This window comes from Castor canadensis, chromosome 2 (genome assembly GCF_047511655.1).
Source record: "Castor canadensis chromosome 2, mCasCan1.hap1v2, whole genome shotgun sequence".
Lineage (NCBI taxonomy): Eukaryota > Metazoa > Chordata > Mammalia > Rodentia > Castoridae > Castor > Castor canadensis.
The window spans coordinates 13,865,660-13,889,642 of NC_133387.1; the positions used below are offsets into that span (position 1 = coordinate 13,865,660).

At 39.8% G+C, this 23,983-nt stretch overlaps 1 protein-coding gene across 3 annotated transcripts in view; it reads right to left on the minus strand.

Annotated features, from left to right (window-relative positions):
• Nucleotides 1-23,983, minus strand: part of LOC109695405 (maltase-glucoamylase-like) — a 174,437-nt gene that overhangs the window by 56,251 nt on the left and 94,203 nt on the right. For all 3 annotated transcript variants that reach the window (XM_074061721.1, XM_074061719.1, XM_074061718.1), the window contains 17 exons: nt 21,247-21,381; nt 20,712-20,799; nt 19,937-20,075; nt 18,402-18,535; nt 18,243-18,277; nt 18,034-18,150; nt 17,510-17,658; nt 16,792-16,876; nt 15,898-15,954; nt 12,829-12,953; nt 10,065-10,153; nt 7,539-7,588; nt 6,937-7,104; nt 3,213-3,365; nt 2,670-2,870; nt 1,691-1,845; nt 172-340 (listed from right to left, as the gene is read on the minus strand). In XM_074061721.1, coding sequence (XP_073917822.1) covers nt 172-340; nt 1,691-1,845; nt 2,670-2,870; nt 3,213-3,365; nt 6,937-7,104; nt 7,539-7,588; nt 10,065-10,153; nt 12,829-12,953; nt 15,898-15,954; nt 16,792-16,876; nt 17,510-17,658; nt 18,034-18,150; nt 18,243-18,277; nt 18,402-18,535; nt 19,937-20,075; nt 20,712-20,799; nt 21,247-21,381 — 2,049 coding nt within the window. The remainder of the gene's footprint in view (nt 1-171; nt 341-1,690; nt 1,846-2,669; nt 2,871-3,212; nt 3,366-6,936; nt 7,105-7,538; nt 7,589-10,064; nt 10,154-12,828; nt 12,954-15,897; nt 15,955-16,791; nt 16,877-17,509; nt 17,659-18,033; nt 18,151-18,242; nt 18,278-18,401; nt 18,536-19,936; nt 20,076-20,711; nt 20,800-21,246; nt 21,382-23,983) is intronic.

Sequence of the window (23,983 nt, forward strand, 5' to 3'; positions counted from 1 at the left end):
TCTCTTAAAAGTAAGTTAAACACACGAGAAACAAAGAAGCTTGAGAACTGGCCCATTTGCCTAAAAGAAGAATGTGACAATCCATGTTGAGTCTGGGTAGGTGAAGCCAAGAGGGCACACCATGTGTGCAGAGAGAAGTAAAGAGGCAGAACCCAAATGCTCTGTCCTTACCCCAGGGGGTTGATCTCTGGAAAACATGCCCCAGGTGTGCCAGTTCAAGTCTCTCCTAAAGGAGCTGTGCTCAGTTTCCCCAAAGCCATAGAGGTACTTGGAGGGAAGGCGAGTGGAGATGCGGATGAACATGTCATTGAAGGTGAAGCCAAGGAGCTGAGAGTCCCAGCTGCAACAGGAAAAGGTCAATTTGGAGAAGATAATTACCTTTCCTATTGGCTTCAAACTGCTGACTTTTTGAAATCAACACAACCTCTGTTTCCCCACCAACCCACTCAGAACTCAATCATCACCTAAAACACATTGATTTCATTAATCAGATACCCTTATGAAAAGACAAGGCACCGCCATTCTTCAGATCCCTCTATCACTGCCTCCTATCTGTGCTCTCTCCATAATCCCAAATCCAATCACTTCTCATCATCTTCACTGCTACCAGGTCATCCTGCCCTACCATCTATTCTTTCTCTTGATAGTGCAGTCCTTACATGCATGCACAGCGATGCTTTAAAGGCCCTCCCCTTTCCACTGTGTTCATCTTTCAGTGCCTTCTCATGGGAACATCTTACAAAACCTTCAAGACTGTCATTGATCTGAAGCCCACCAAATACCCCAGCTCTGGGCCCCACCTTCTCCTCCTTACTTACTGCTCTAGACTTTATCTATTCCTTTCCCTGACAGGTTTCCTCCTGGCATCAGCTGTGCACTAATTTTCTCTTATTGCAAATATTTTTCCCTTCCCTCGGGGTAGCACATGGAGAACTCCTAACTGATCCATTTCCTGTTTCGTGTATTATCTCATTCTCATGTCACTGGGTTCCTAGAGATTAGGATTGCTCTAAGAAATTACATTTCAGGGTGAGGACAGAACATCTGCATTCCTTAGGCCCAAGGAGAAAATATCTGCATAGCTCTATTTCTGGGTTTTTTTATAACAAAGGCAAAAAAAATTCTCTCTGTGCAGTTTTGCCAAAAAAGTGTAAATACATTCATTTTTCCACATATAAATAAATACTTATGTATTATATATGTATAACTATAACATTTTTTTCTTAATAAGGATGAACATTCCGAACAGGAGGCAGGTCTGGTAGTTCAGGTAACACTTAGAACTACTCAACTACATTATCAAAAGCATTATCAAAACACTTGATTACCCTATTCTATCCCCCAAAAGCACTTTTCACATTATCAACTTCCTTTTACATTGTAATGTAAACTATTATTTCTTTCACACCAAGAAATGCCTGTTCTGTCTTACAGCCACAGTACCTACAATAGTACCTACTAAGGGGAGGTACCCAATAAATATTTGTTGGGTGCATCCTAGATAAAAGGAACTGCCTCACTAATTATTCTAAGGGCCAAAGATTTCCCATAAGATCAAACCTGAAGGAAATCACTTATGGATCTGGAATCGACAGTATGATGTTTTGAGCCAGTCTAGCTCCAACCATAATGAGCCTGGCAAGTAATGTTAAAGTCACCACCACTTCCAAATCAGACCAGAGTTACTTACATGACAGTGCCTGTACTCTTGCGGCGAATTTCAATCCCAAATGGATTCTTCTTAATGAGAACATCATAGAGTCGAGTTTCAGAAGTGCCAGAGGGGGCCAAGGGAATGTTCAGAGGGACTGGGACTTCATACCGGTTGTTGTTTGGATCATAAATCTATGTCAGATGAAAGTGATTTTAAGTGGAATAGAGAGTATATGCATTTTGTTGTTCTATTATACAGAAGGTGGTTGTAATTAACAGTATTACATCACGTAATTCAACGTAGCTACTTCTTTGATAGCATTTAGAAAGTTGTTACTATCTGCAGGCCTATAATTCAGATCTGAAGCACCAAGAAATAAGGAGAAAACCCGATCCTGTAGAAGTTCATAATTTAATCGAGAAATAGTCATAAGAATTTCTAGCCCACCCCTGGTCCATAGCTGGAATGAAACTACAGAAGTGAAGGAGAGCAATGTCCACTGATGGATGTTTCAAAAGACATCTCATGTCTGTTCCCAAACTCTTAATATTGTCCAAGCTCAAGCATGCTATTTCCTTATTTCAGTTTAATTCACTAGAATCTACACAGATCAAAGATAGAAACATGCAGAACTGCTTCAGTCTTCTCTGTCCCTCATTTCCTTCATTCCTTCAGGTAAAAGCTCTTGCCATCTCACCTTCTCAGTTTCCCTCACTTCTGGACATAGTTCAAGTTCAATCCCACACGAGAACAACCCAACTAGTAGACTCCTCCCTGGCCTCTCCATTACTTTTTGTCATATCATGTTCAGTACAGTAGCCACAGGATTCTTTTCAAAATGTAAATTAGGAAAGGGCTCACTACTCTATCAAGGATTGGTCATTGTTTTAATATTGGGATAAGGGTTTATTCTACTTGAAAATGGGACACACTAACTTAAGGGTTCTGCAATATTGATAGCTGAGTAGTTGAACCGAATGGGATTACTGACAACTTACACATTTACTGCATTTACCTTGAACTGCAGCATCTCGTTACTGTGGTAGGTCACAAGCAGGCGCAGGGGATCCACAGGTGTGGAGGGGAAGGCACTGATGTAAGGAGAAGACTTCAAGGAGAGGTCAGCTGTGGCCCCGTCCGAGTTATATTGAACATTGCTGACGGAATACAGATCAGTGACAAAGTAGCAAGAAGGAACTCCAAGTGAACTGGATTCCTAAAAAGCGAAGCCAGTATCAGATCAGCATGTGGGTCTAGTGTTACAGTATAGAAAGAGTTAGAAAGTGTCAACTTATATGGAGGAAAAGTCTCACATCATGCATTCATTTTAGTTCATTGGTTCATGGCAAAGATTTAAATTCTTTCATCCAAGCAAAAAACTCATTAAAAACATTCCACTGTGTCACTGTAAACTCTTCATATGGAGATGAGGATCCACTGGAGGCCCCCTCTTTGCATGGATTTTTAGTGGGTTCTTGGGCACTGGTGCTTTGCTCATGAAATCACAGGTTAGCTGCAGAGGATCTTAGTTCTCTAATACCCTCAGTAGCAAAGTTACCTCCCAGACACAGCCACGGGCTGCGCAGTTGGCTTCGGAAACACCATGCTCATCAGGATAGCAGTCTATTTTCTCCTCGTCCTGTATGTCTATGTCCCACTCCACCATGTATGCTTCCCCCAGGATAAGATGAATTTCTGTGATGACAGCAACCTGTGGGAACACAGAAGACACAGGGAGATTAATTCTCAGGACAAGTCCTGCTTGATCTGAAATTAAAAAAATATATAATGGGACCAGTCTAACAACAATGCAAGTAACCCATTCCTTCAGCTTATGAGAAAGTAAGTGGGTAAATGTGGAATACAGACCAGGAATATGGCATTTCTTTAGCAGACTTTGTACGTTATACGGTACTAAGAATTAGGTCAAATAAAACCTGCTGTGATCACACAGTGTTGTTAATTCTCTATCCCTTTTTTATTTTTTTTAAGAAAGTCTCTGCTAATCTTTCCAAATTGAGGTATTCTTTTTGTCCTTCCCCAACTCCAAGTCAGTGTTTCCTACGGTTTGAAGGTGTAGAAACAAGAGAGCAATAAGAAGAATTTGCCTTATTTTTCATTCTCATTCATCTCTGAAATCTAAGAATAATTATCTGAATTCTTTGGGTCTCAGATTTATCAAATGTAAAATTTTTGAAGATGGTAAAATCATTGTACTTCCTTCCTTTTCTAACTTCCAAGCCTTTTCATTAAAAATCACTGCTTAAAGCATGAAACAAGTTTTGCATGAACTCATCAATAGAAATATTCAACATCTTTTTATATTTTTAAACCTTTGTTCCTTTAAAAAGCTTTACTTCAACCCCCAACAAAAAAAAGGTTTAAATCTTTGACTTTTCATACTCTGATTTCTAATCAAATCATATGAAGATTTTTAACTTTAAAATTGCATTCAACATAGTTCACAAATTTACTTGGAGGAATAAAATCACATTTTATGTGTTATCACCTTCTACAGTGTACTCCCAGGCTAAACCACCCTGCACTTTTCTGTCCCATCTCCCATCTCCACATCCATCATGCCTATATCAAGAATTATAAAAAGACTCTGAGAATTAAATCAAGTATGACCTTTTCAATAAATGTAATACAATTATAAACAGACTCAAAGACAAAAACCACATCAACATATCATAGATGCAGAAAAAGCCTTTGACAAAACTCAACATGCTTTCATGACAAAAGCTCTAAAGAGAGTAGGAATAAAAGGCACCTTTGTCAACATTGTAAACACTGTATATGACAAACCTACAATCAACATCATTCTTAATGGGAAAAAACTGAAACCATGTCCTCTAACATCAGGAATGAAAAAAGAGTATCCACTCTCCCCACTCTTATTCAACACTGTTGGAATTCCTAGCCAGAGTAATAAGACAAGAGAAAGAAATACAAAGGACTCAAATAGAGAAGGAAGAAATCAAATTGTCCCTAATTACAAATGATGTGATTCTATACCTTCAAGACCCTAAAAAATCAATTAAAAAACTTTTAGATTTCATACAAACTTTCAGCAAAGTAGCAGGCTACAAAATCAATTCACGAGCATCAGCAGCATTTCTACATATAATCAATGAACAGCTTGAGAAAGAAATCAGGAGAATAATACCATTCACAATAGCTTCAAAACAACTAAACTACACAAGAATAAATTTAACAATGGGTGTGACTGACCTATACAATGAAAATTACAAGTAACTAAAGAAAGACATCTAAGAAGACACCAGAAGATGGAAGAAATCCCATGCTCATGGATCTGAGGAATCAATACTGTGAAAATATGTATGCTACAAAAACCAATTTATATGGTCAAGGCAATTCCTATCAAAAGTCCAACAACATTTTTCACCAACATAAAAAATTCAATCTTAAAGTTCACATAAAAGCACAAAAGACACTGACTAGCCAAAGCAACCCTGAGCCAAAACACCAACACTGGAGATACCACAATACCTGACTTCAAACTATACCACAGAACCATAGTAATGAAAACAGCATGGTACTGACACAAAAACAGGCAAGAAGATCAAGGGAATAGAATGGAAGACCCTGACACCAAACCTCACAACTATAGCCATCTGATTTTTGACAAAGGTAACAAAATATGTGCTGTAGAAAAGACAGCCTTGCCACAAAAGGTGCTGGGAAAACTAGATTTCCAACTGCAGAGACTGAAACTAGATCCCAGTCTCTCACCTTGGACTAGCATCAGTTCAAAATGGATTAAAAAACTTAATGTAAAATCTTTAAATTAATTCAGGAAAATTGGGAACACATTGGCATAGGTAATAACTTTATGAATGGAACTCCAATAGCTTAGCAATTAGAAGAAAGTATTGACAAAGGTACTACATGAATCTACAAAGCTTTGGCACAGCAAAAGAAACAATCACCAGGCTGAAGATACAACCTATAAAATGGGAGAAAATCTATTCCAGCTATAGACCTGACAAACCATTAATAATCACAACATATAGGGAGCTCAAATAACCAAGCTATCAAAGACTCCACACCCCATTGAATAAGTGAGGAAATGAACTGAATAGACAAGTCTCAAAAGAAGAAGTACAATGGCCAGTAAACATATGAAGAAAGGCTCAATCTCCTCAGCCATACACGAAATGCAAATCAAATTGACATTGAGAGTTCACCTTATCCCAGTCAAAATGGCTGTCATCAGTAACACAAACAACAGCTGATGCAGGTGAGGCTGTGGGGAAAAGGAACCCTTACACTGTTGATGGCGATGTAAATTAGTGTAACTGCTAAGGAGAACAATATAGAGGCCCCTCAAAAAGCTAAAACTAAAACTACCTAATGATCCAGCAACACCATCCCTAGGCATGCATCGGTTCACAAAAGGACGTGCACACTGCCATATGAAGCATCAACCATAAAATACTTTCATTTCCAATTTACAATATATACATTCCCAACATCTTTTCTGTTCAACATGTCCAAGATGACTAATAGGCCAGTATTAGTGAAGTCTACAGAAGCTAATTTCCCTCAGATTTGAAAGGTCCCCTACAATCCACACTGACCCAGCAGCTCCATTTCCAGAAGGACCTGCACCTGTGGGCAGGATTGCTTGGCAAAGGATCACTCACAATGCTAAGCCATCAGAAGAACTGATGCAAAAAGTGCAGGAGTCACAGGGCTTGTTACAGTGATGTAATGGATACACCTCACAAAACATGTATCCATTCACTAGGAATATCAAATTCAGTTTTTGAAAAGTATTTTTTGAGAATGCATGTGTTGGAGCAAGTCTCTATATATGTGATCACACTAAAAGCAGCACTTCAATTGTTTAATGCACGCAACTCCTACCTCCCACCTTTCCCTTACACCATCAGGCATCAGCTTTCAGATCTGTTTTTCTTTAATCCTGTTCCCCTTTCCTGACTCTGCTCTTCTTCTGTCCATAACACAGTTTCTTTGGAAGTGAAGACAGTTGAGAGAGCAGAACACCAAGGAACACAGAAGATGGTAAACTTGAAAGACCTTTGGTCCTTATTCCCTATTCCCCAACTTCTTCCCAACCATTCTAGCTCAGACCAGTTCCTCATTCCACCTTAGCTTTCCAGCCCATTAACTGCCCCAATGCTGGCCCCACAAATGTTCTGGTCCTTCAGAACCCCATGCAACATTACAGGAAGAGCCAACATGATGCTGTGGAGCATTCTTCAAAACAACACCTCAATCAAAACAATTCTTACCCTCAAGATAGGATCATAAGTCACACTAGGAGACATTTGACTCAGAGTACCATTGTGTTTGACTGTAACATTTCTAAGTCCTTGTGTCCCAAAGATTTTAATCTCTCGAAATGTTAAATTGTTGTGGTCCTTGTAGGCTGACTTTAAAATCTTCACATCCAAGTGGCTCTGCAAAACAACAAAGCACATTTAAGCACTAAAGTACACCTGTAGTACACTGATTTCCTAGTCCTTCAAATGCTCCACCCTAGACCACTTATTCCCCCTGCTCTAATGCTTGGGAGCTTTCTCTAACAATAAATTCTTACAGTTTAAATTTATATAAATAACACTGTAAGAAGTACAATTGTAAAAACAAACATGGAGACATTTTCATCAATTGTATTTTAGAACACCAGCAGCTTTGATTTATAAATATGAATGAACACTTTTGATAATGCAAGAGATGCAATTATTGGGGTTAAATCATAAGTGGAAATGTTTTTACCTATATTCACTAAATGAAAACTGTGTCAAAAACCTAATTACACACATGCACAGTCACTTATGTGTTTATAAGACACAAAAGCATATACTTAGAGTCATGAAAATGTGCTACTCACTTGGCTGGCAGAAAATTCACAAAAAATATACTCATCCTTGGCCACAGTATCTGAAAGAGTAAAAAGAAAAGACAGACTCGCTAGACCACCACAGAAGAACAATTTCACCTGCCTCTCCTCAAACCTGACTCCATAACCTCTACATACAACATTTTTATTCATCTACCTATCAGTGGACACGTAGGATGTTCTTGGTGTTTTTATTCCGATGACTACTGCTGCAGTACTCATGAGACTGCAGATAACATGAAAAGTCTACACTTTTCATGTCCTTTGGACACATACCAGAAATGGGATTGTGGGATCAATGGTGGCTCTGTTTTAAGTATATTGAAGAAGCTCTACCCTGTTCCCCATAGTGGCTGTAACTATTCACCTCTCCAGCAATGTCTCTGGCTTCATTGCATTTGATCCACATACTCGCCAACACTGTCATCTTTCTGCTTTTCACAGTACCATCCTAAAAGGTGTGAGGTGATAGGTCATTGGAATTTTTCACTTTTATTTCTCTGCTGCTTAGTGGCATTTAACAGCTCTCCATATATCTGGTGGCAAGTTCTATGTTTTTTTCGGAAAACCATCTATTGAGATCCTTTGCCATTTTTAAATCAGGCTATTAACTCATTAATATTGAGTTGTAAGAGTTCTTTATATATGTTTGTATTCACTGTTTTAGGCCACAAATACCTGCAGTTATTTTATCCCATTCTATTGGTTGCCATTTCAATTTGTGCATTTTTTGCTCTACAAAAACATTGTAGTTTGATGTAGTCACATTTGTTAAATTTTTTTATTTTCTTGACTATGATTTCTGTGTCAAGTTCACCAAAATTACTACCAAGACAAATGGCAAAAAGATTATGTCCTATTTTTACACTAAGAGATTTATTCTTTCAGCACTTATTTTTAAGTCTATAATTCATTTCTCTCAATATACAAATATCAGCAAAAAATATTGTGTCACAAATAAACCACAGAGTAATATTTAGTCATGAAAAATGAAATCCTGAGATTTGTGATATATGGATAAACCTGGTATCTCATAAACTAAGTGAAATATACCAGCTATCAAAAAAGTAAAAGAAAGTTGTGATCTCATTCCTATGTGAATCTAAACAAAATTTTGAACTAGCCAGAAACATTGGTTCATAGCTATAATTCCAGATATAAAGAACACTAAAGGAAGATTCAGTTCAATATGAGCCCAGACAAAACCTGTAAGTGCAAATCCCAACCCATAGCTGAGAATGGTAGTGCTTGCTTGTCATCACAGCCATGTGAGAAGTATAAATATGAGGGTCACAGTCCAGCCTGGCCTGGCAAAAACATTAGACCCTATCCCAAATATACTAAACCAAAAAAAAATGGAGGTGTGGCTCAAGTGGAAGAGTCAAGGTCAACGCCCTGAGTTCAGCCCCTACTACCACCACCAAAAAAAGAAAGAAATGAAAAACAATACAATTTTTACTTATAGTACTCCTGGGTAGAGCAGTGACTTCCAGAGAATGTGTGGACACAAAAGTGAGATGTGAGTCAGTGCATAATACACAGCACTGTGGTGATCAGTGTGTTCACAGGTCTCACTGTGGGGTGCACTGAACAGTATGGCTGATGGTATGCAAGTCTGCATATATGATGTGTGTGTTCCTCACCTTGAGTAGGTGCACTCTTTATTAATTAAATATTTATAATAATAAAAATGTCCTTTGTAAAAGCCGGGTCTTGAGAGTGACAATTATTTAATAGTCTGAGGCCAAACTACAGTATTGCCCACTCCCTCTTAAAGGAAACAGGAAAGGCTTCTCTTCCAAGTGCGTTCAAGGCAGATGTCTCACGGGACTCTATGTGCTAAGCCACAGACACAAAAAGAGTTCCTACACTGCAGTCACAGCAGTGTACTAAAACAGAGCTTGTGCACACACAGTTGGGATGCATATACTCACCTGGGAGTGGTTTTCATAGCATTGCCATTTGTTTATAAGTATTTGGGGGAAAGATATTTACATTACAAAAATTACAGGAAAGGTCATAAAACTATGTTGTAACGGTGTCCGTTAACAATAAAAGGAGAATCCTTTACACCACACTGCCAGTGAGAGAAAGCTGGGAATTCTACAGTTCAACTATCACTTCTTCTGACAGGTGTACCTAGCAATAAAACTCTTCTCTTGGGGATGTGCCCAGTGAGATTTCTTCCAAAACACAACAGCGAGAAGGAGTGAAAGGGCAAAATCAAAGATGCAGGTTTAGCTATGCGTGGTGGGGCACGAGTATCATCACACCGCCTTGGAGACACAGCCATGAGATTTGTAAGTTCAAGCCCGCCCTGGGCTACATATCAATTCCGGGCTAGTGTAGCTACGTAGGAAAACCTTTCTCAAAAAGCAAAAAGCAAACAGAACAATTCAGGCTAAAATGGTCACATTCTCACATGAGGCTAGGAATGGTCACATTCTCACAGGAGGCTAGCAATGGTCACATTGTCACATGAGGCTAGCAATGGTCACATTGTCACATGACACTCACCTATGGATTGCCCATCATCCCAGAAAAGCTCTCCTTTGGCTTCATTGTTCTCATCCAGGGCAATGATAAGACCAAGAGGGTTCTTCCGGCTGTGGGAAACAAGGTTTATGTAAGAGACAAAGACTTATAACACAAAGAATTTTGCCAAACGCTTCCTCATATTTCACATAGAAAAAGTTACTAGCTCAGAGGGCTCTGCTTTCCTTCAGACACAAAGGCAAAAATGTCAGGAACATCTTACTGCAGTATCGGTGATATCACAGGAAATGGAAATACTCGTTAGCACTAAACTTCCATGTAGCAGCAAGAATGTTAGCATCTGACCCACTGCAGTCGTTACAATAAAAGCTGTGTCTGCAACCATTAAGTAAAATCTGGATGTTTATGAGAGAGGGAATTACTGTTCAGTAGTGGTGTGGTCAGGTCACTGGGTATGACAGCGACAAAAGAGGCAACTGCTGTAAGCGCGACAAACTTTCCCTAATAAGGACATTTTTACTCAGAAGAAAGCATACAAGAAGGTCCATCTCATATAGTGGTTACTTCCCTTCCTTGATTATATAATTTTGTTTCGTTAGAAAAACAAAACATTCCAATAACTTGCTTTATGATTAAGATTAAGAAACACAAAAAACTACTCAAAGAGATGGTGAAGGAGGTAGATGTAGGGAAAGAGAAAGAAAGCAATTTCATTTGGAATCTCATCATTTCATCATCCTCTGGTCACAATTCTCTGATCGTGCTGTGCCCCTCACTGACCCCACTTCTCTAACGCATTTCTTCAGAGTTCAGTCTCAGTAATCACAGTCCACTATCAATAACATCACCTCCTCTCATAGGTAGTACAGGAATTGAGCCATTATTGCTGAGAAGTCAAGGAAATACAATGATAAATAGAAATGATGCAAGTCACAGCTCTTGACTTCATTGAATTTAAGTAGTATAACAAAAACTAAATACATTCAACAAAAACTCAAAGCAGAAAATGAAAACTGACACAGAAGTAAAGATACTACAAGAGTCCAGAATGACACTACCAGAAGAATGGGGGATAATGGAGGACTAACACACTAAAATACTACTTGATCTTAGATAATCACAACACAATTCCTCTGCTGGGAAAAGAAAACCTTGCTTAGAATAATATTTAAAGCTATATAAATAAACATAGTTGAGCTTGTAAGAAAATAAAGAATGTATCCACTAGTCCAAAGGGACAACAAACAAATTAAGCCAAAACAGTGAACTAACTCCACAAGCATGATACTAAGCAAAACCTGGAATTTCCTGGGTAGAAACGCCTGTAGGGAGCCCCTGGGCCCTGAAGCCTGGCAATCAAAGCTACAAAAGCTGAACTTTGAATTACGGTGTGAAACAAGGACAACCTAAGGGAGATAATATGACACAAAGTTGGCAAAAGTTCCTGGGCTGAAAACTGTGACAGGACAAATCATCTCTGGTGAAAGGATAGCTACATTTGGGTCCTTAACAGCAACACATTTAAAAACAAATCATCAGTAAACATATAAGGTAATAAGTGAACATGAAAGAAGATCAGCAAAAATAGCTAACTATAGATTTAAGTTCCCAAGGACTACAGACAATGGCATTTACAAAGACCTTGAAATAACTGTGCTTGAATATTTAACAATATTAAAGGAGAAAGAAAAAGCCAATAGGAGGAAATATTTATATACATATTCTATGACCATGAATATTGAAGCATCAGTAATCCCTCTGTTGGAAGAGATGGACAAGATTTTCACTGAACAAGTCCATGTTTAACTAGATTATTAAAAATGTGTCAGTGATTACTCAGACATAAAGAGCAATGAAATCCTAACTTTTAAAAATGGAAACACCCTAGGATCCCACCATACCACTTGTGTGTATATCTCAAAGGATCAGTCAGGTTAGCATAGAGATTGCTGACTATTCATGCAGTGCGATGCACAATAGCTAACTCCCAGAAACTAGCCAGGTAGCCATTAATAAACAAATAGGTGACAAAAATGTGTAATATGTACACAATAGGATTTCATTTACAAATATCCTAAGTACCTCAGTACTTCATTACTCTCTGAAGTCAAACAACTGGGCATCTAAGTTTTGAGGAATGATGTCAGACACACACAGGTTTCAATCATGTTCCTCCACTGACTAGCTATGTGACTGAATAAACATGTATCCTCAGAAAAACTTTCTTTGCTTCTTTGTGAAATGGGGATAATCATGATCCGTACAACAAGTGATTTTTCATCCTATTGTTAAGGAAAAATAGAAAATCTCTAAGCAGAGCTCCCCATTGCCACAGTTCTAGACACAAAAAAACAACTCACCTGATGTTAGTTACTGGTAATTACCATGTAGGCATAGAGCAAGAATTTTTGAAGCTTTTATGGGATATCTCAGCCCCAGGTATCAGTAGTCATAGTACTTATCAATTTTCAATAATACTGTTTTGGATAATAGCCAACTAAGATTCAGATAGACTCTTTAAACTATCATGAATCATGATTGATGTATTTTAACTTCTAGGTCAGTAGAACATCATTCCATACCTATGAACCTAACATAGATGATGATAATTGTTCAGAATGGAGAGACTGAAGAAGGTAAAAGCAAAAAAGCAAACAAATACACAAACAAGAGTTCAGTAAAATCACTATTGGCTTTGAGAATGATCTTTGTATGACTGATGGCATCCATTCCAAATAAGTGAGCTAACCAGTATGCAAAGCAGAACCAGGGTTCCTTCACTCACCTATAGTAGGTGTTCTGTGCAGGCTGCTGCCAGGGCAGGATGTACCCCCCACGGACATGAAGGTTAATGTGCTCAAGAGGCGCTGGCAACACCTTCCACTGTCCCCTCGCCTTAATATCCACACCCTGTGAGCAGAAGAAGGGAACAGATGGTGAGCGAGAGGACACACACCTCCTTTAGCCATGCTTCTGCAAAACATCTCACCTGCCTCTCTGAACTTGCCACCTGTCCACCACCTTTTAGCACACACCTGTTCTTACAGTCTTGTATTCGCCTACTGTTATTTGAAATCTTTCTCTGCTCTTAAATGTCTTGTGAGCAGGGTAGGGTGAGGATAGGTAAGACACCTAAAAAATTAGAAGCACTTGTTGCCCTTAACACAGAGAAACTAAAGCAGATACCTTAAAAGCAACTGAGGCCAATAGGAAAAGGGGACCTTGAACTAGAGAAAAGGTTAGATCAAAAAGAATTAACCTACAAGGTAACACTCATGCACAGGAAATTAATGTGAGTCGACTCCCTGTATAGCTATCCTTATCTCAACCAGCAAAAACACTTGTTCCTTCCTATTATTGCTTATACTCTCTCTTCAACAAAATTAGAGATAAGGGCAAAATAGTTTCTGCTGGGCATTGAGGGGGTGAGGAGGAGAGGGAGTGGGCAGGGTGGGTGGTAAGTGAGGGGGTGGGGCAGGGGGGAGAAATGACCCAAGCCTTGTGTGCACATATGAATAATAAAACAATAAATAAATAAATGTCTTGTGAGAGTCTGTGACCTTTTAGGGGTTTCCATACCAGGTACTCCATGAGGTTCTAGCATTGATTCCAGCCCACCCTTACTCCATAACCTTTTCTAAGACAGGGAACACTGCTAGAGGAGGATGGGCAATATATTCATTCACTTCTTGGTGGATCCTGACACACTCCCTACAATGGCAATTCTAGACCTTCTCTTTCACCATGAACCTACTGAGGCTCCATCTTTCCTCACTGCCCTCTCTCATCCCTACCAGCTTAACTAACATTTCTCACTCTTACTTCACAGAAAAGACTCAAGTGAGAAACTTATTTACATATCCACATGTTGAACATAATACATGTGCATTTAGGATTGGCATCTTTACCTGCCTCATGTCACAATCCTTACCTGGCATCATGTGACATCTTTATGGTTCCTCCTGGATGAGAGGTAGTCTCACAGCTGAGTCATAAACACAATCCTAAAGGACCATCCTCACACTTTTTCAACTACAGAAGAAGTAACCAGTATTGGCACTACTGGCATTTGGGGTCAGATAATTCAACCTTATGGGTTTCCCCTATGCTTGTTTTATATTAAGTAGCCTCCCCAGATTCTTCCCAGTAGATGTCAGTAACACCCAGCCCCTCAACCAACTTTATTTTGAATTTAACAAGGAAATTTTATTTTCATTGAATGCCTTGTTCCATTAATATTTAGCTTCCCACGTGATTTCTGTTACCTATTCTTCATCTAATGCTATTTTCTATATTAAAGCCTTTGTAAACAAAGGAATGGAAAATAATCTAAATGGTTGATGTTATACTATGTGAGTTGCAGTGCATTAAAAAATTATATAATGAAGAAAAAATGACACTAGATTCTTCCCCACTTATGTCAAAATAAATAAATAGAATTTTGGGTAATATCTGTCATTCCAGAAAACTCTCCTTCATAATCTGTCATATTTTGCTTCCTCTCATGAGCTACATACAGCTATTTCCATATGCTTCTCATGAGCAAATCTTAGCTCCTCATTACACGGGGAATGCATGGAGAAATGCTTCCAGTTTCCAAACATACAGAGCTTAGTACAGAGCTTCGCACTTGGGCGAAGATGAACCTAGATAAAACTAGCAAAATGCCTGAAGTGCAAAATTTAAGGAGATCCCCACTCAATTCATGTAAATGCAAGGCCAGCCTTACAATGTAGCTCCTCCTTGTACTGTGCACCCTAGGAGCTTTCTGTTTAGCTGTACTCCAGGACCCTCAGCAGAAATCTTAACACACTCATAACAACTGTCAATATGGGAACAGAACAGGCACCATGCAAACTCAAGACCATGTAAAGGTCACTTAAGAAAGTTTTCATTTATCTCCCTCAAAAGAACAGGAGCTGGCTGGAAAATACATAGCAGAGTCTTAACGTATGATATCCAAGGACAGAGCCAGTCAGCAGCAAAAGAGTTGGACAGTGGTTAGTACTCGCCAGACAGAGAAGAGGAACAACTCCACTATCTTTGCCCGTGTCCAGTTTGCAGCCCCCTGGAAGAGAGCTTCAATCCCCCTGGAAGACAGCTGAGGACAAAGACTCCATTTCTTGCCTTCCTGCTGTGTTCCAATCTGTCCCTATTTCACTCAGAAAGTCAGGCCCCCTCAGGCTGGTTATAGGACTAGAATACCCCTGTGATCCCTCTCAAAGAATCAGAATCTGACCCATCTGTGTCCCTCAAGAGACCAGGCTGAGTAGTTTCCCAAGACCAGTTCTACACTGATCTCCTGGGCTCACACAGGGCCACAAATACATAACAGGGTTCCTCATTTGTAAATGCCCCTGAAACATGGAACCCTCCACCTGTTTGCATTTTATACACTGCCTTGTAACTCACTAATCTTAGGTAATTTTATAGAGCAAATCTTTAAGCATCAATGTTAGAAAAGCAGATATTTACTAAAAATAAAGACACGATAAGGCCTCTTTAAACAGAAACTTATCGTAATAGAAGATATAAACAAAAAGTGTATTTTATATCACAACTGCAGAATGTACTGGTGTCTACTTTTATATATACCTGTGACTAGAGATGATGGAAAGAGTTATAAACTCAGAGATAAAAACTAGGCACTCAGTGAGAGTCATGTATCACATCAAGACATTTCTCTGAAGGAGGGATTGTTCTCACATCACAGATGGGTAAGAAAGACTGAAGCCATAAGGTTTAAAATACCTTGTCCAAGTTGAAATGAAAGCATTTGGCCTGAGCACTGTCAGACATAAATACTTTGTACTCTACCATTTTCCCAGGTCGTATAATCATTTCCAAATCTTACCGTGTAGTAGTCGTACCACCGTGCACTAGGGAAATATGCAGTGACATTTGTGGCATTCTGAAATTAAACACAAACAAGGTGTGGGCAGTGGACACTGATGTCAAGGCCAGAGTGAGCAATCTACACATGTATAGGACTACAACAGAGGTAATGGAATTGAGCCACTGCAAAAGCTCTTTCCTGCTGTTTCTCAATGTTGGGAGCTTCCTTTCCTTTTCTCTTTTAAACAGGGGAAATTTCTCCTAACCAAACAAGTCAATTCATAAAGCCCATATGGACAAATAACTTCAGATTAAAAATCACAATTTGCTTAGAGATTTATCTGTCCACTCACTAAAGAGACGTGGTTTAAATTGGGTTGGATTATATGAAAATTATGCACGTATACAGATTGAGGGGGTTATAAATAGGGAATTTTAAACACAAAAATAATCATTCACAGAGGCAGTAAATAAATGATTTGCTGCCTACAGTACCACTTACAGAAGGTATGGAGGCTTGGTCAGCAGCAATAAGAAGACACACATTGCTGCATGCTGTTCTCCTGGTAAGCTTTGCATTAAGGGAGACAGAAGACTGCCTGAATTCTTACACTGCTTCCACCAACTTTATTCTATGCTCCTTATTTTAGTTTCTGGACAAACTACATAATCTTCAAATATACAAGCATGTTATATTCTTCTTGATTGTTCTATGAACCAAACTGCTAGGCTGACTTTAAGAAGGGCCTGACCCAAGTAACCTAAGGTATAGAGTTTTACTCAGAAAGAGACAAAGAGACAAATAGAGAGTAAGGAGCAATGTTTCAGGATCCCTCATACCAAACGTCTCCAACCTGATTCACCTAGCCTTACAGCTGGGATCCTCCCCCCCAGTAGGAGCCTCCATACTTACACACTCCAGGACAGGGCTGACCAAGAAAGCTGGACCCAGCAGGAACTGACCATCTATATCCCAGGTCTGTCTGTCTGACACAAACCTGAAGAAGGAAATGAACGTGTCACAATCAGAGCCCCAACTGGGCTCCAGCCCAAGGCCTTGAAGAAATCCTCCAGTTTAGGCCCAGGTCAGAAATCCAGCTGCAGCCTATCACATTTTCCTTTACTCAAGCTTAGTGACGATCACATTGTCTCCACTTTTTGCGTGCTGTGTTCATCATACCTCAACAATTTAGGGATGTGCTCTCCTGTGCACCTTCAATTTACCTTATGACAGCACATTTCAATACAAGGAAGCCCTCATCCTTCTAATCTAGAATGCCCTCTTCAGTGACCTGAACACATTTTGGTCTACATCTGCATAACCAAACTCCTACAAAAAATGGAAGGTCTTACCATGGTCATATAGAAAATAAATTCTACTCTGCTGTATTTGATCATGTCCAAAAAAAGTCCACTCAGTATATAGTCTTTCATTCAATGCTTTTTCTAAGTGTCACATTGTACAAAAAGGTCAAGAAATGTATGTGCTCTGCCTGGAGGCTTATGACAGAACAAAGCATATCTCCAAATTGGAAGAATTGTTTGCACCTACTGACACAGTATGTGCAGTATACTGTGTCAGAATGAAATAAATTATCCTTTAGTCAGCAGGAGTTTAGGAAGATACTCACTCGTGGAGTAGTGGCCGCACAACAGTGATGCCCTCTGTGTTGGCCTTGTACATCAAAGTGTAGAGATAGGGCAACAGGGTGTATCTGGTCTGAATCACATTTTTGGAAATATTCACAAAAGCATCATCCCAGGATACAGGGTCTTGTCTCTAAAGAAGACAGAAAAAAGGATTCAGATCCAATCCCGGTAATTTATGACATTCATGCCATCTATTTCTGTCTTATTTCCTATAGATCACACACAACAAAGCAGAGATGGTTATGGAGGAAACTACAGAACAGAATATTCTTAATAGCCTGAGAAAGGTCATCAAAGTTTTGTATGTCAAACATTCTGCTTGGGATATGTTGGGAAACTATTCTTCCTTAAAAAGAAAAAAAGATCTTACTAAGAAATTTGGCTCACTGACAGGAGTGTAATGATGTGAAATTGTGTTCAGGGAATAAGGATGGCATAAAATATAGCTCAAAATTGAAAGTTGCCAATGACAACAAAACAGGTAAGGTGGGTGCTCAGGTCCTACCCTGTTCCCCTCGCCATTGTGGTTCCTGGAAAAGGGGTAAAAGGCTCCCAGCTGCATCCAGCGAGCACACATCTCATATTCAGCTTTGTTAAAGAACCCACAAATATCTGCCCCTGTCTGAAATAAAAGGGAAGAAAACAAGCGTCTTAAGAAGTTCTGAAAGATGCCACCATCTTCTTGAGGACTAGGAGAATCCAAAGGTCACTTACATAGGAGATGCCAAACAGACTGAACTCCATCATGCCTGCAATGAGAACCACAGCAATGTCAAGCCAGGCCCTCATGACCTGCCTCTTCCTCCCTCCTTCATCAAGGATCTAACTCCCTCCCCTATGGGCAGAGAGGCTCCTCAGAACAATCCCACTCACCAATGATAGATTTCTTCAGCTGATCCCAAGCAGCTGTGTTGTCTCCCAGCCAGTGTCCTGCCCAGCGGCCAGAAGAAGGGAATGTGGAGCGGGTGATGATGATCCCTCGCTCTCCTGTCACCTCCTGCACAGCTCTGTTAGGAGGGGAACAGGAGAACTGAGACCAGAGCAGAGGAAGGAAGGCAATAGGGTTTCCCTCCTGAGTTCTTTGGCATAGGGCTTGGTGACAAAATGTTTGCTTCCTGGAGTCTGAGCCTGAGCAAGGACACACTGGCTAATGGAGAAACACCACATTGGTGTGGTGCTTTTTACCTTGTTTTATACAGAACCTCACTATGGGTTGTCCCAAAATTGTAAGCTATCACTAGGCATTGTTATTTGTTTTCCCAATAATTGAAAAATGAGCAAAATGGAGAGGACAGAGAAGGGAATGTGAAATGTAAACAACTAAAAGTTAGAATAAGCCTTCTGCATTGCGTTCTGTTCAATCCAGTACATAAAGCTCTGACCTTACATTGTCACCTGTCAGAGAACTATAAACACTGCATTCCAACACTCTAACCTCATATAGAAATGCCACAGGAAATGGTAAACACCCCTATAAAGGTACCAGACCTTTCAGAAAATACATTACACTTTCAATAAAAATACCCAACATAGTCTCCTAGAGTAGTAATTCTAGACTATATGCCTAAATTTTGACCCTCTTACTATGGAAGATGCACAGCTTAAGGACAAGAATCATTACATAAAACACTAAAACTAAAAAAAAAAAAAAATGAGTAGCCAGATGGTGAGAAAAAGAAAACCAACATAGATCTGAATCTCAAAGATAAAGGCAAAAAATATTTTCATAGCTCACTAAAGATAGAACAGCATGTCGTTTTCACACCTACATTTGGTCCTTTCAGCACACACTTTTCTGGCTATCAAATGACTCTGCTTAAATCTCAGATTCTTACATTCTTCTCTATACAAGAAAGATATTCTCATTCTCTCTCTCTCTCTCTCTCTCTCTCTCTCTCTCTCTCTTTCTCTGCCACTTTGGTCTTGAGTAGAGTTTCTCTTCCCCACTCTTGGAAACTTCTTAGGCACTTCACCAGTCACAATCATGAAAAAAGGAAAATTTCATTACAGGATGGTTTATATGATGTATCATGCATAGGGCTTACAAATTGAGAATCAACTAATTCAAGAGATGAACCACTAAGAATACAAAAAAAAAATACAGGCGTCCAAAGCACTGTGTTGCAAGAGCTGTATTATCTATTAATATCTGGTATCATCATGCAAGTGTCCACCATGAGGAATATTTGCAACTCACTGAAGAGACATGACTTATTAACCTGTTCTCCCCCAACTATAATCACAGGACCTCAATCCATACTCACAGGGTGTACATTGAGTAAATAAGAATGCTACATACTTGTAATGAAATTCTTGCTCCTTAGTAAGGGTAGTTAAGGAAAAGAAGGGAAGCTATGCTGAGCACACAGGTGATGCCAACTAGAGGAGGGAGACAGAAATTGACTTACTCATAGGTGGGTCTGGTCTGGGACCACCCGTACAGGCTGTGCACATCATAGTGCCGCACCCGCGAACCATCCGGCAGGATCTGCTCACTCTCCATGCACAGGGTCTTGCTGCTGAGGCCCACACCCCTGTCCTCCAAATCTGAGAGGAAAGATTGGAAATGTGAAAAACAGCCCTGACACTTTCAGTTCCTGGCCGCTCTTTAAGGGATCGAGCTCTGGGTCATGAGACCCCTGCATGGGTCACTCTCCCTCCCTCAGGGCATGAGAAGAGTGCTCTGCTCTGCGTGCAGTGGTGCTGCAGGTGTCTTCACCATCATTCGTGCAGAAGTGGAGGTATTAGAACACGGGATTATCAGGCACTCACTGTGGAGCAGGCCCCGAGCAGGAGCCAAGACAAACTCACGTGTAATTCCAAACACCATCAGCTACCAGTGGGGAAGTCACATCATTTTACCCATTGGTGTAATAGAAATTGTGTGGGTAAATTTTAATAAGCCTGAAGAACTAAGAAATCTAGCTGTGAGAACAATTGGAGACGTTACCACTGTTACATGCTCTCTGAGCAAATTCCAAAAACTCACCCAGGGGATCCAGTAACATACACATACCCTAGGGGGCAAAGTACATGAAGTACTCCTGTCTCTGGGCCCCAGTAAACCACAGCACCAGTGAGGACCTGAACACAGTGCTCAAGGTACACTCTGGCTGCTGAGCTCTAGCAGTCATTGCTTTTCCCAGCCAGGCCTCTGCAGGTGGAGGAGGCCAGGGTCCTTACGCGGCATGTAGGGAGGATGGTTCAGAGTAGCATTCCTGCAGCCTGCAGGAACGGCCCCATTCACAAAGCTTGAAGGCTCATTCATATCCTAGAAATGTCAAACACAAACAGGGTTGCTTTTAAAGATAATTACAATTGTCAGTTCTGAAGTGAGGAAGTAGTGAATAAATCCTTAAACACCCTGCAATTCCTATAGGTATTACACTGGGAGGATCATTACATTGTGGGCAGAATGGGCTACAAAGAGAAAATAACTCCTATGGGATGACTGGCTAGAGAGTTAAAGAAATCTCCCTCAAGGCAAACAAAGTTCTAGGGGCCTCTCAGCAATCACTCTCAAGGTTTAACATTAGGGATTTCAAGCAAGGTATGAGGGATGAGAATGACTGGGCTATTCTATTCTTCTCCAATATGAGATGTCCAAAGTCTTTCTTGGATGGTTATAATCCCCTTCCTCTAGGTCAGTGTCCACATGCTAAAGCACAGATAAACACAAAATTCTCCCCATGTACACAGGCATCCAAGCTGCACTTACGATCCACATGCCATCAAACTTTAAGCTCTTCTCTGGACTTTCTGTATTATTATACATTTTTTTAATTTCCCTCTTCCACCACTGGACAGCTGAATTACGGAAAAAGTCCGGGAAGGCCGCATAAGCTCGGTATTGCTATGAAAATAAAATACAATTCACTTGTCTCAAACTAATACACTAGACAGCAGTCAGGCATATACTAAGAACTTAATCATGCAAAAGTTTGTAGTATCTGGTGGCACAAAGTGACAGACATAGACTAAACACTTCCTTCCAAGTATAATGTACTTAGATTACTAGAAAAACATTAAGATGAAAGAAGAGAAATAAGAACAAATTACAAATTACATGCTTCAACATTTGGAAAATGTCCATGAAGTAATGTTCTCTTCAGAGCTATGTACATGGAAACAACCAATGCCCTGAACTCACCACGTAATGTTTAAACCTTACTCTCCTGTTCTCAACTACCTGGATACTTTCTGAGAACTCTTCTAACATGAAGCAGGAGCCAGGGAGAGAAAAGTCAGACATCAGTTAACTATACCAGTTTTGAAAGAATTTCCCAGCTGACCTTTCCACTGGAAAAGAAGAAAAAGATAAGACTACAGTGCATAAAATATTGGACTAACTTGTATGGATCTCTGAAATCTGTAATTTCAGAAACCCAAGAAATTTGTATTTCGAGGCAATGTAAGTGGGAGGGCTTAAGAAGGAACTTTCAACCTTCTCTTCTCTTCAACTTCCTTCAAATAAGGAAAGTGATGTCTACATCTTAACGTGAAAGTGAACCCAAAGTGTTAATTATTCAGTATGCTGGAAAAGTTTTGAGAGCAAGGACCTTGTTTTATGGTCTTCTGATTGATCTTCATTCCCCTACAATGCTTAGCAAGAACCTGACATAATAATAAATAAATGACAATAATGTTCAGTATTTAATTATGGATTCAAGCCACTCAATTACAGCAAATATCCATAAAAGCCTATCTACTCCTTCATGTTGCATGTTGTGAGACAATACAGTCCTTGGTGTGTCTCAAGAACTCTGTGGGAACCACTGCATTACAAATCAATGTCAATGGTGAGTGTAGTAAGAACAACAGGAAGAACATTTGGTCCGCAAATGTTCTTATACACAACAGACAAAAGACAGCTAAGAATCCACAAATCACAAAAGAAAAACATACATAAAAGAGCAGAAATGGATCAGAATGCATAAATCTGAGGGCAAGGTATCAAATCACTAGAAACCTTGGGATGCCTTTTGTTGGGCAATGTCTACAGCAAACATGGAACTAAACAAAGAGAACCTTTCACCAGCAACAAAGAGCCCAGTTCAGGCAAGGTCAGAAACAATGGGATGGATAGGAGCATGGAAGATTGGAATAAAGAGTCACTGTTAGCTGTGTTCTCAGTCAGAATTCTACCTTATATGGGTTGCAAGTGGAAAATTAAAGCAAAATATGGTTTATTAATCTTACTAAATGGTGCTCTGATGATCCTAATTTTAAAAGTCCTACATTTTCTAGGGTGCTGGCTCTGTCTCCTCCTGTCCCTACTTAACTTTTGCCTTACACCTTCATCCCTCCCTTTCCTTCATTTTTAAGCAGTGATGGGCCCACAAACATGACTGCCACAGCATTACTTATCAAACCCATTGCATGGTACCAAAATGCAGAGATGCCACTTCTGCATTCTACTGTAGACTTATTGTATTAAACTTCTGAGACACAGACACAGAGATCTGCTTTCCATGGGTTTCTTGGCTGCTTTATTATTTTACACTACTCTCAGCAATGCTAGATCTGGACATCAGTTATCTCAGCCTCAAACACTCATTGAGCATTGAGTGGAATTCCTAATATAAATAATCATAATTGTTCAGATTAGGGAGAAACTCTATGAGCAGGATAATAGATACTTTTGCTCCTTAATGAAGGGATTCTCACCAAAGGCACAACTGGAATTTAGGGCAAAAGAATTCCTAATATAAAACACCCTGTAATAAGAGCAATGGACATCCCAGGTCATCACCTACTAAAGGTCACATGGGGGACCCCCACATACTGTGGTTACCAATACTGCCCCACACACCTCCAAATGACCTGAAAGTTAAGGGGAAGCGTTGTCCTTAGAGGGTGATGAACCGTGTGTCTCAGAGGAAACAGTCAGTTACCTGAATTATGAAGGGAGCCCCCTAATGCAAGCATTCAAATGCCATAGAGCTTGAGTCCCTGAATGTCTCAGGCTGGTAAGTTACTTTGTCAGTGTGGGATTCCTGGAGAGGCAAAATTAAATTGACCCTCTGTGAAAAATGATGGAAAGGAGAAGGAGCTCGGTCCTCTCCCTTGAATCCTTATCAGAAGACAGAGAGATGATAGATAGATAGATAGTTGAATAGATAGATAGATAGATAGATAGATAGATAGATAGATAGTAGATAGATAGATGATAGATACACAGATAGACTTGTTCAATAGCAAATACAAGAGAAACAACCATGAACTTAGTCTGAATCATTATCATCAATATTGGAAACCTGGCTCATCACATTCTATTTATTCTATCTTATCTAATTCCAGAAATTAAAGATACTTAATCCAATAGCCATGCAGCCTGATCTAGGGTAGGTATCTCACTTTGCACATAGAGTATTACTGCTGCCAACTGGGATCAAGGAGATCAGAGGCTAAGGGAAGTTAACTGTACACCACTGCTTTACAATACTGTTCTTCTA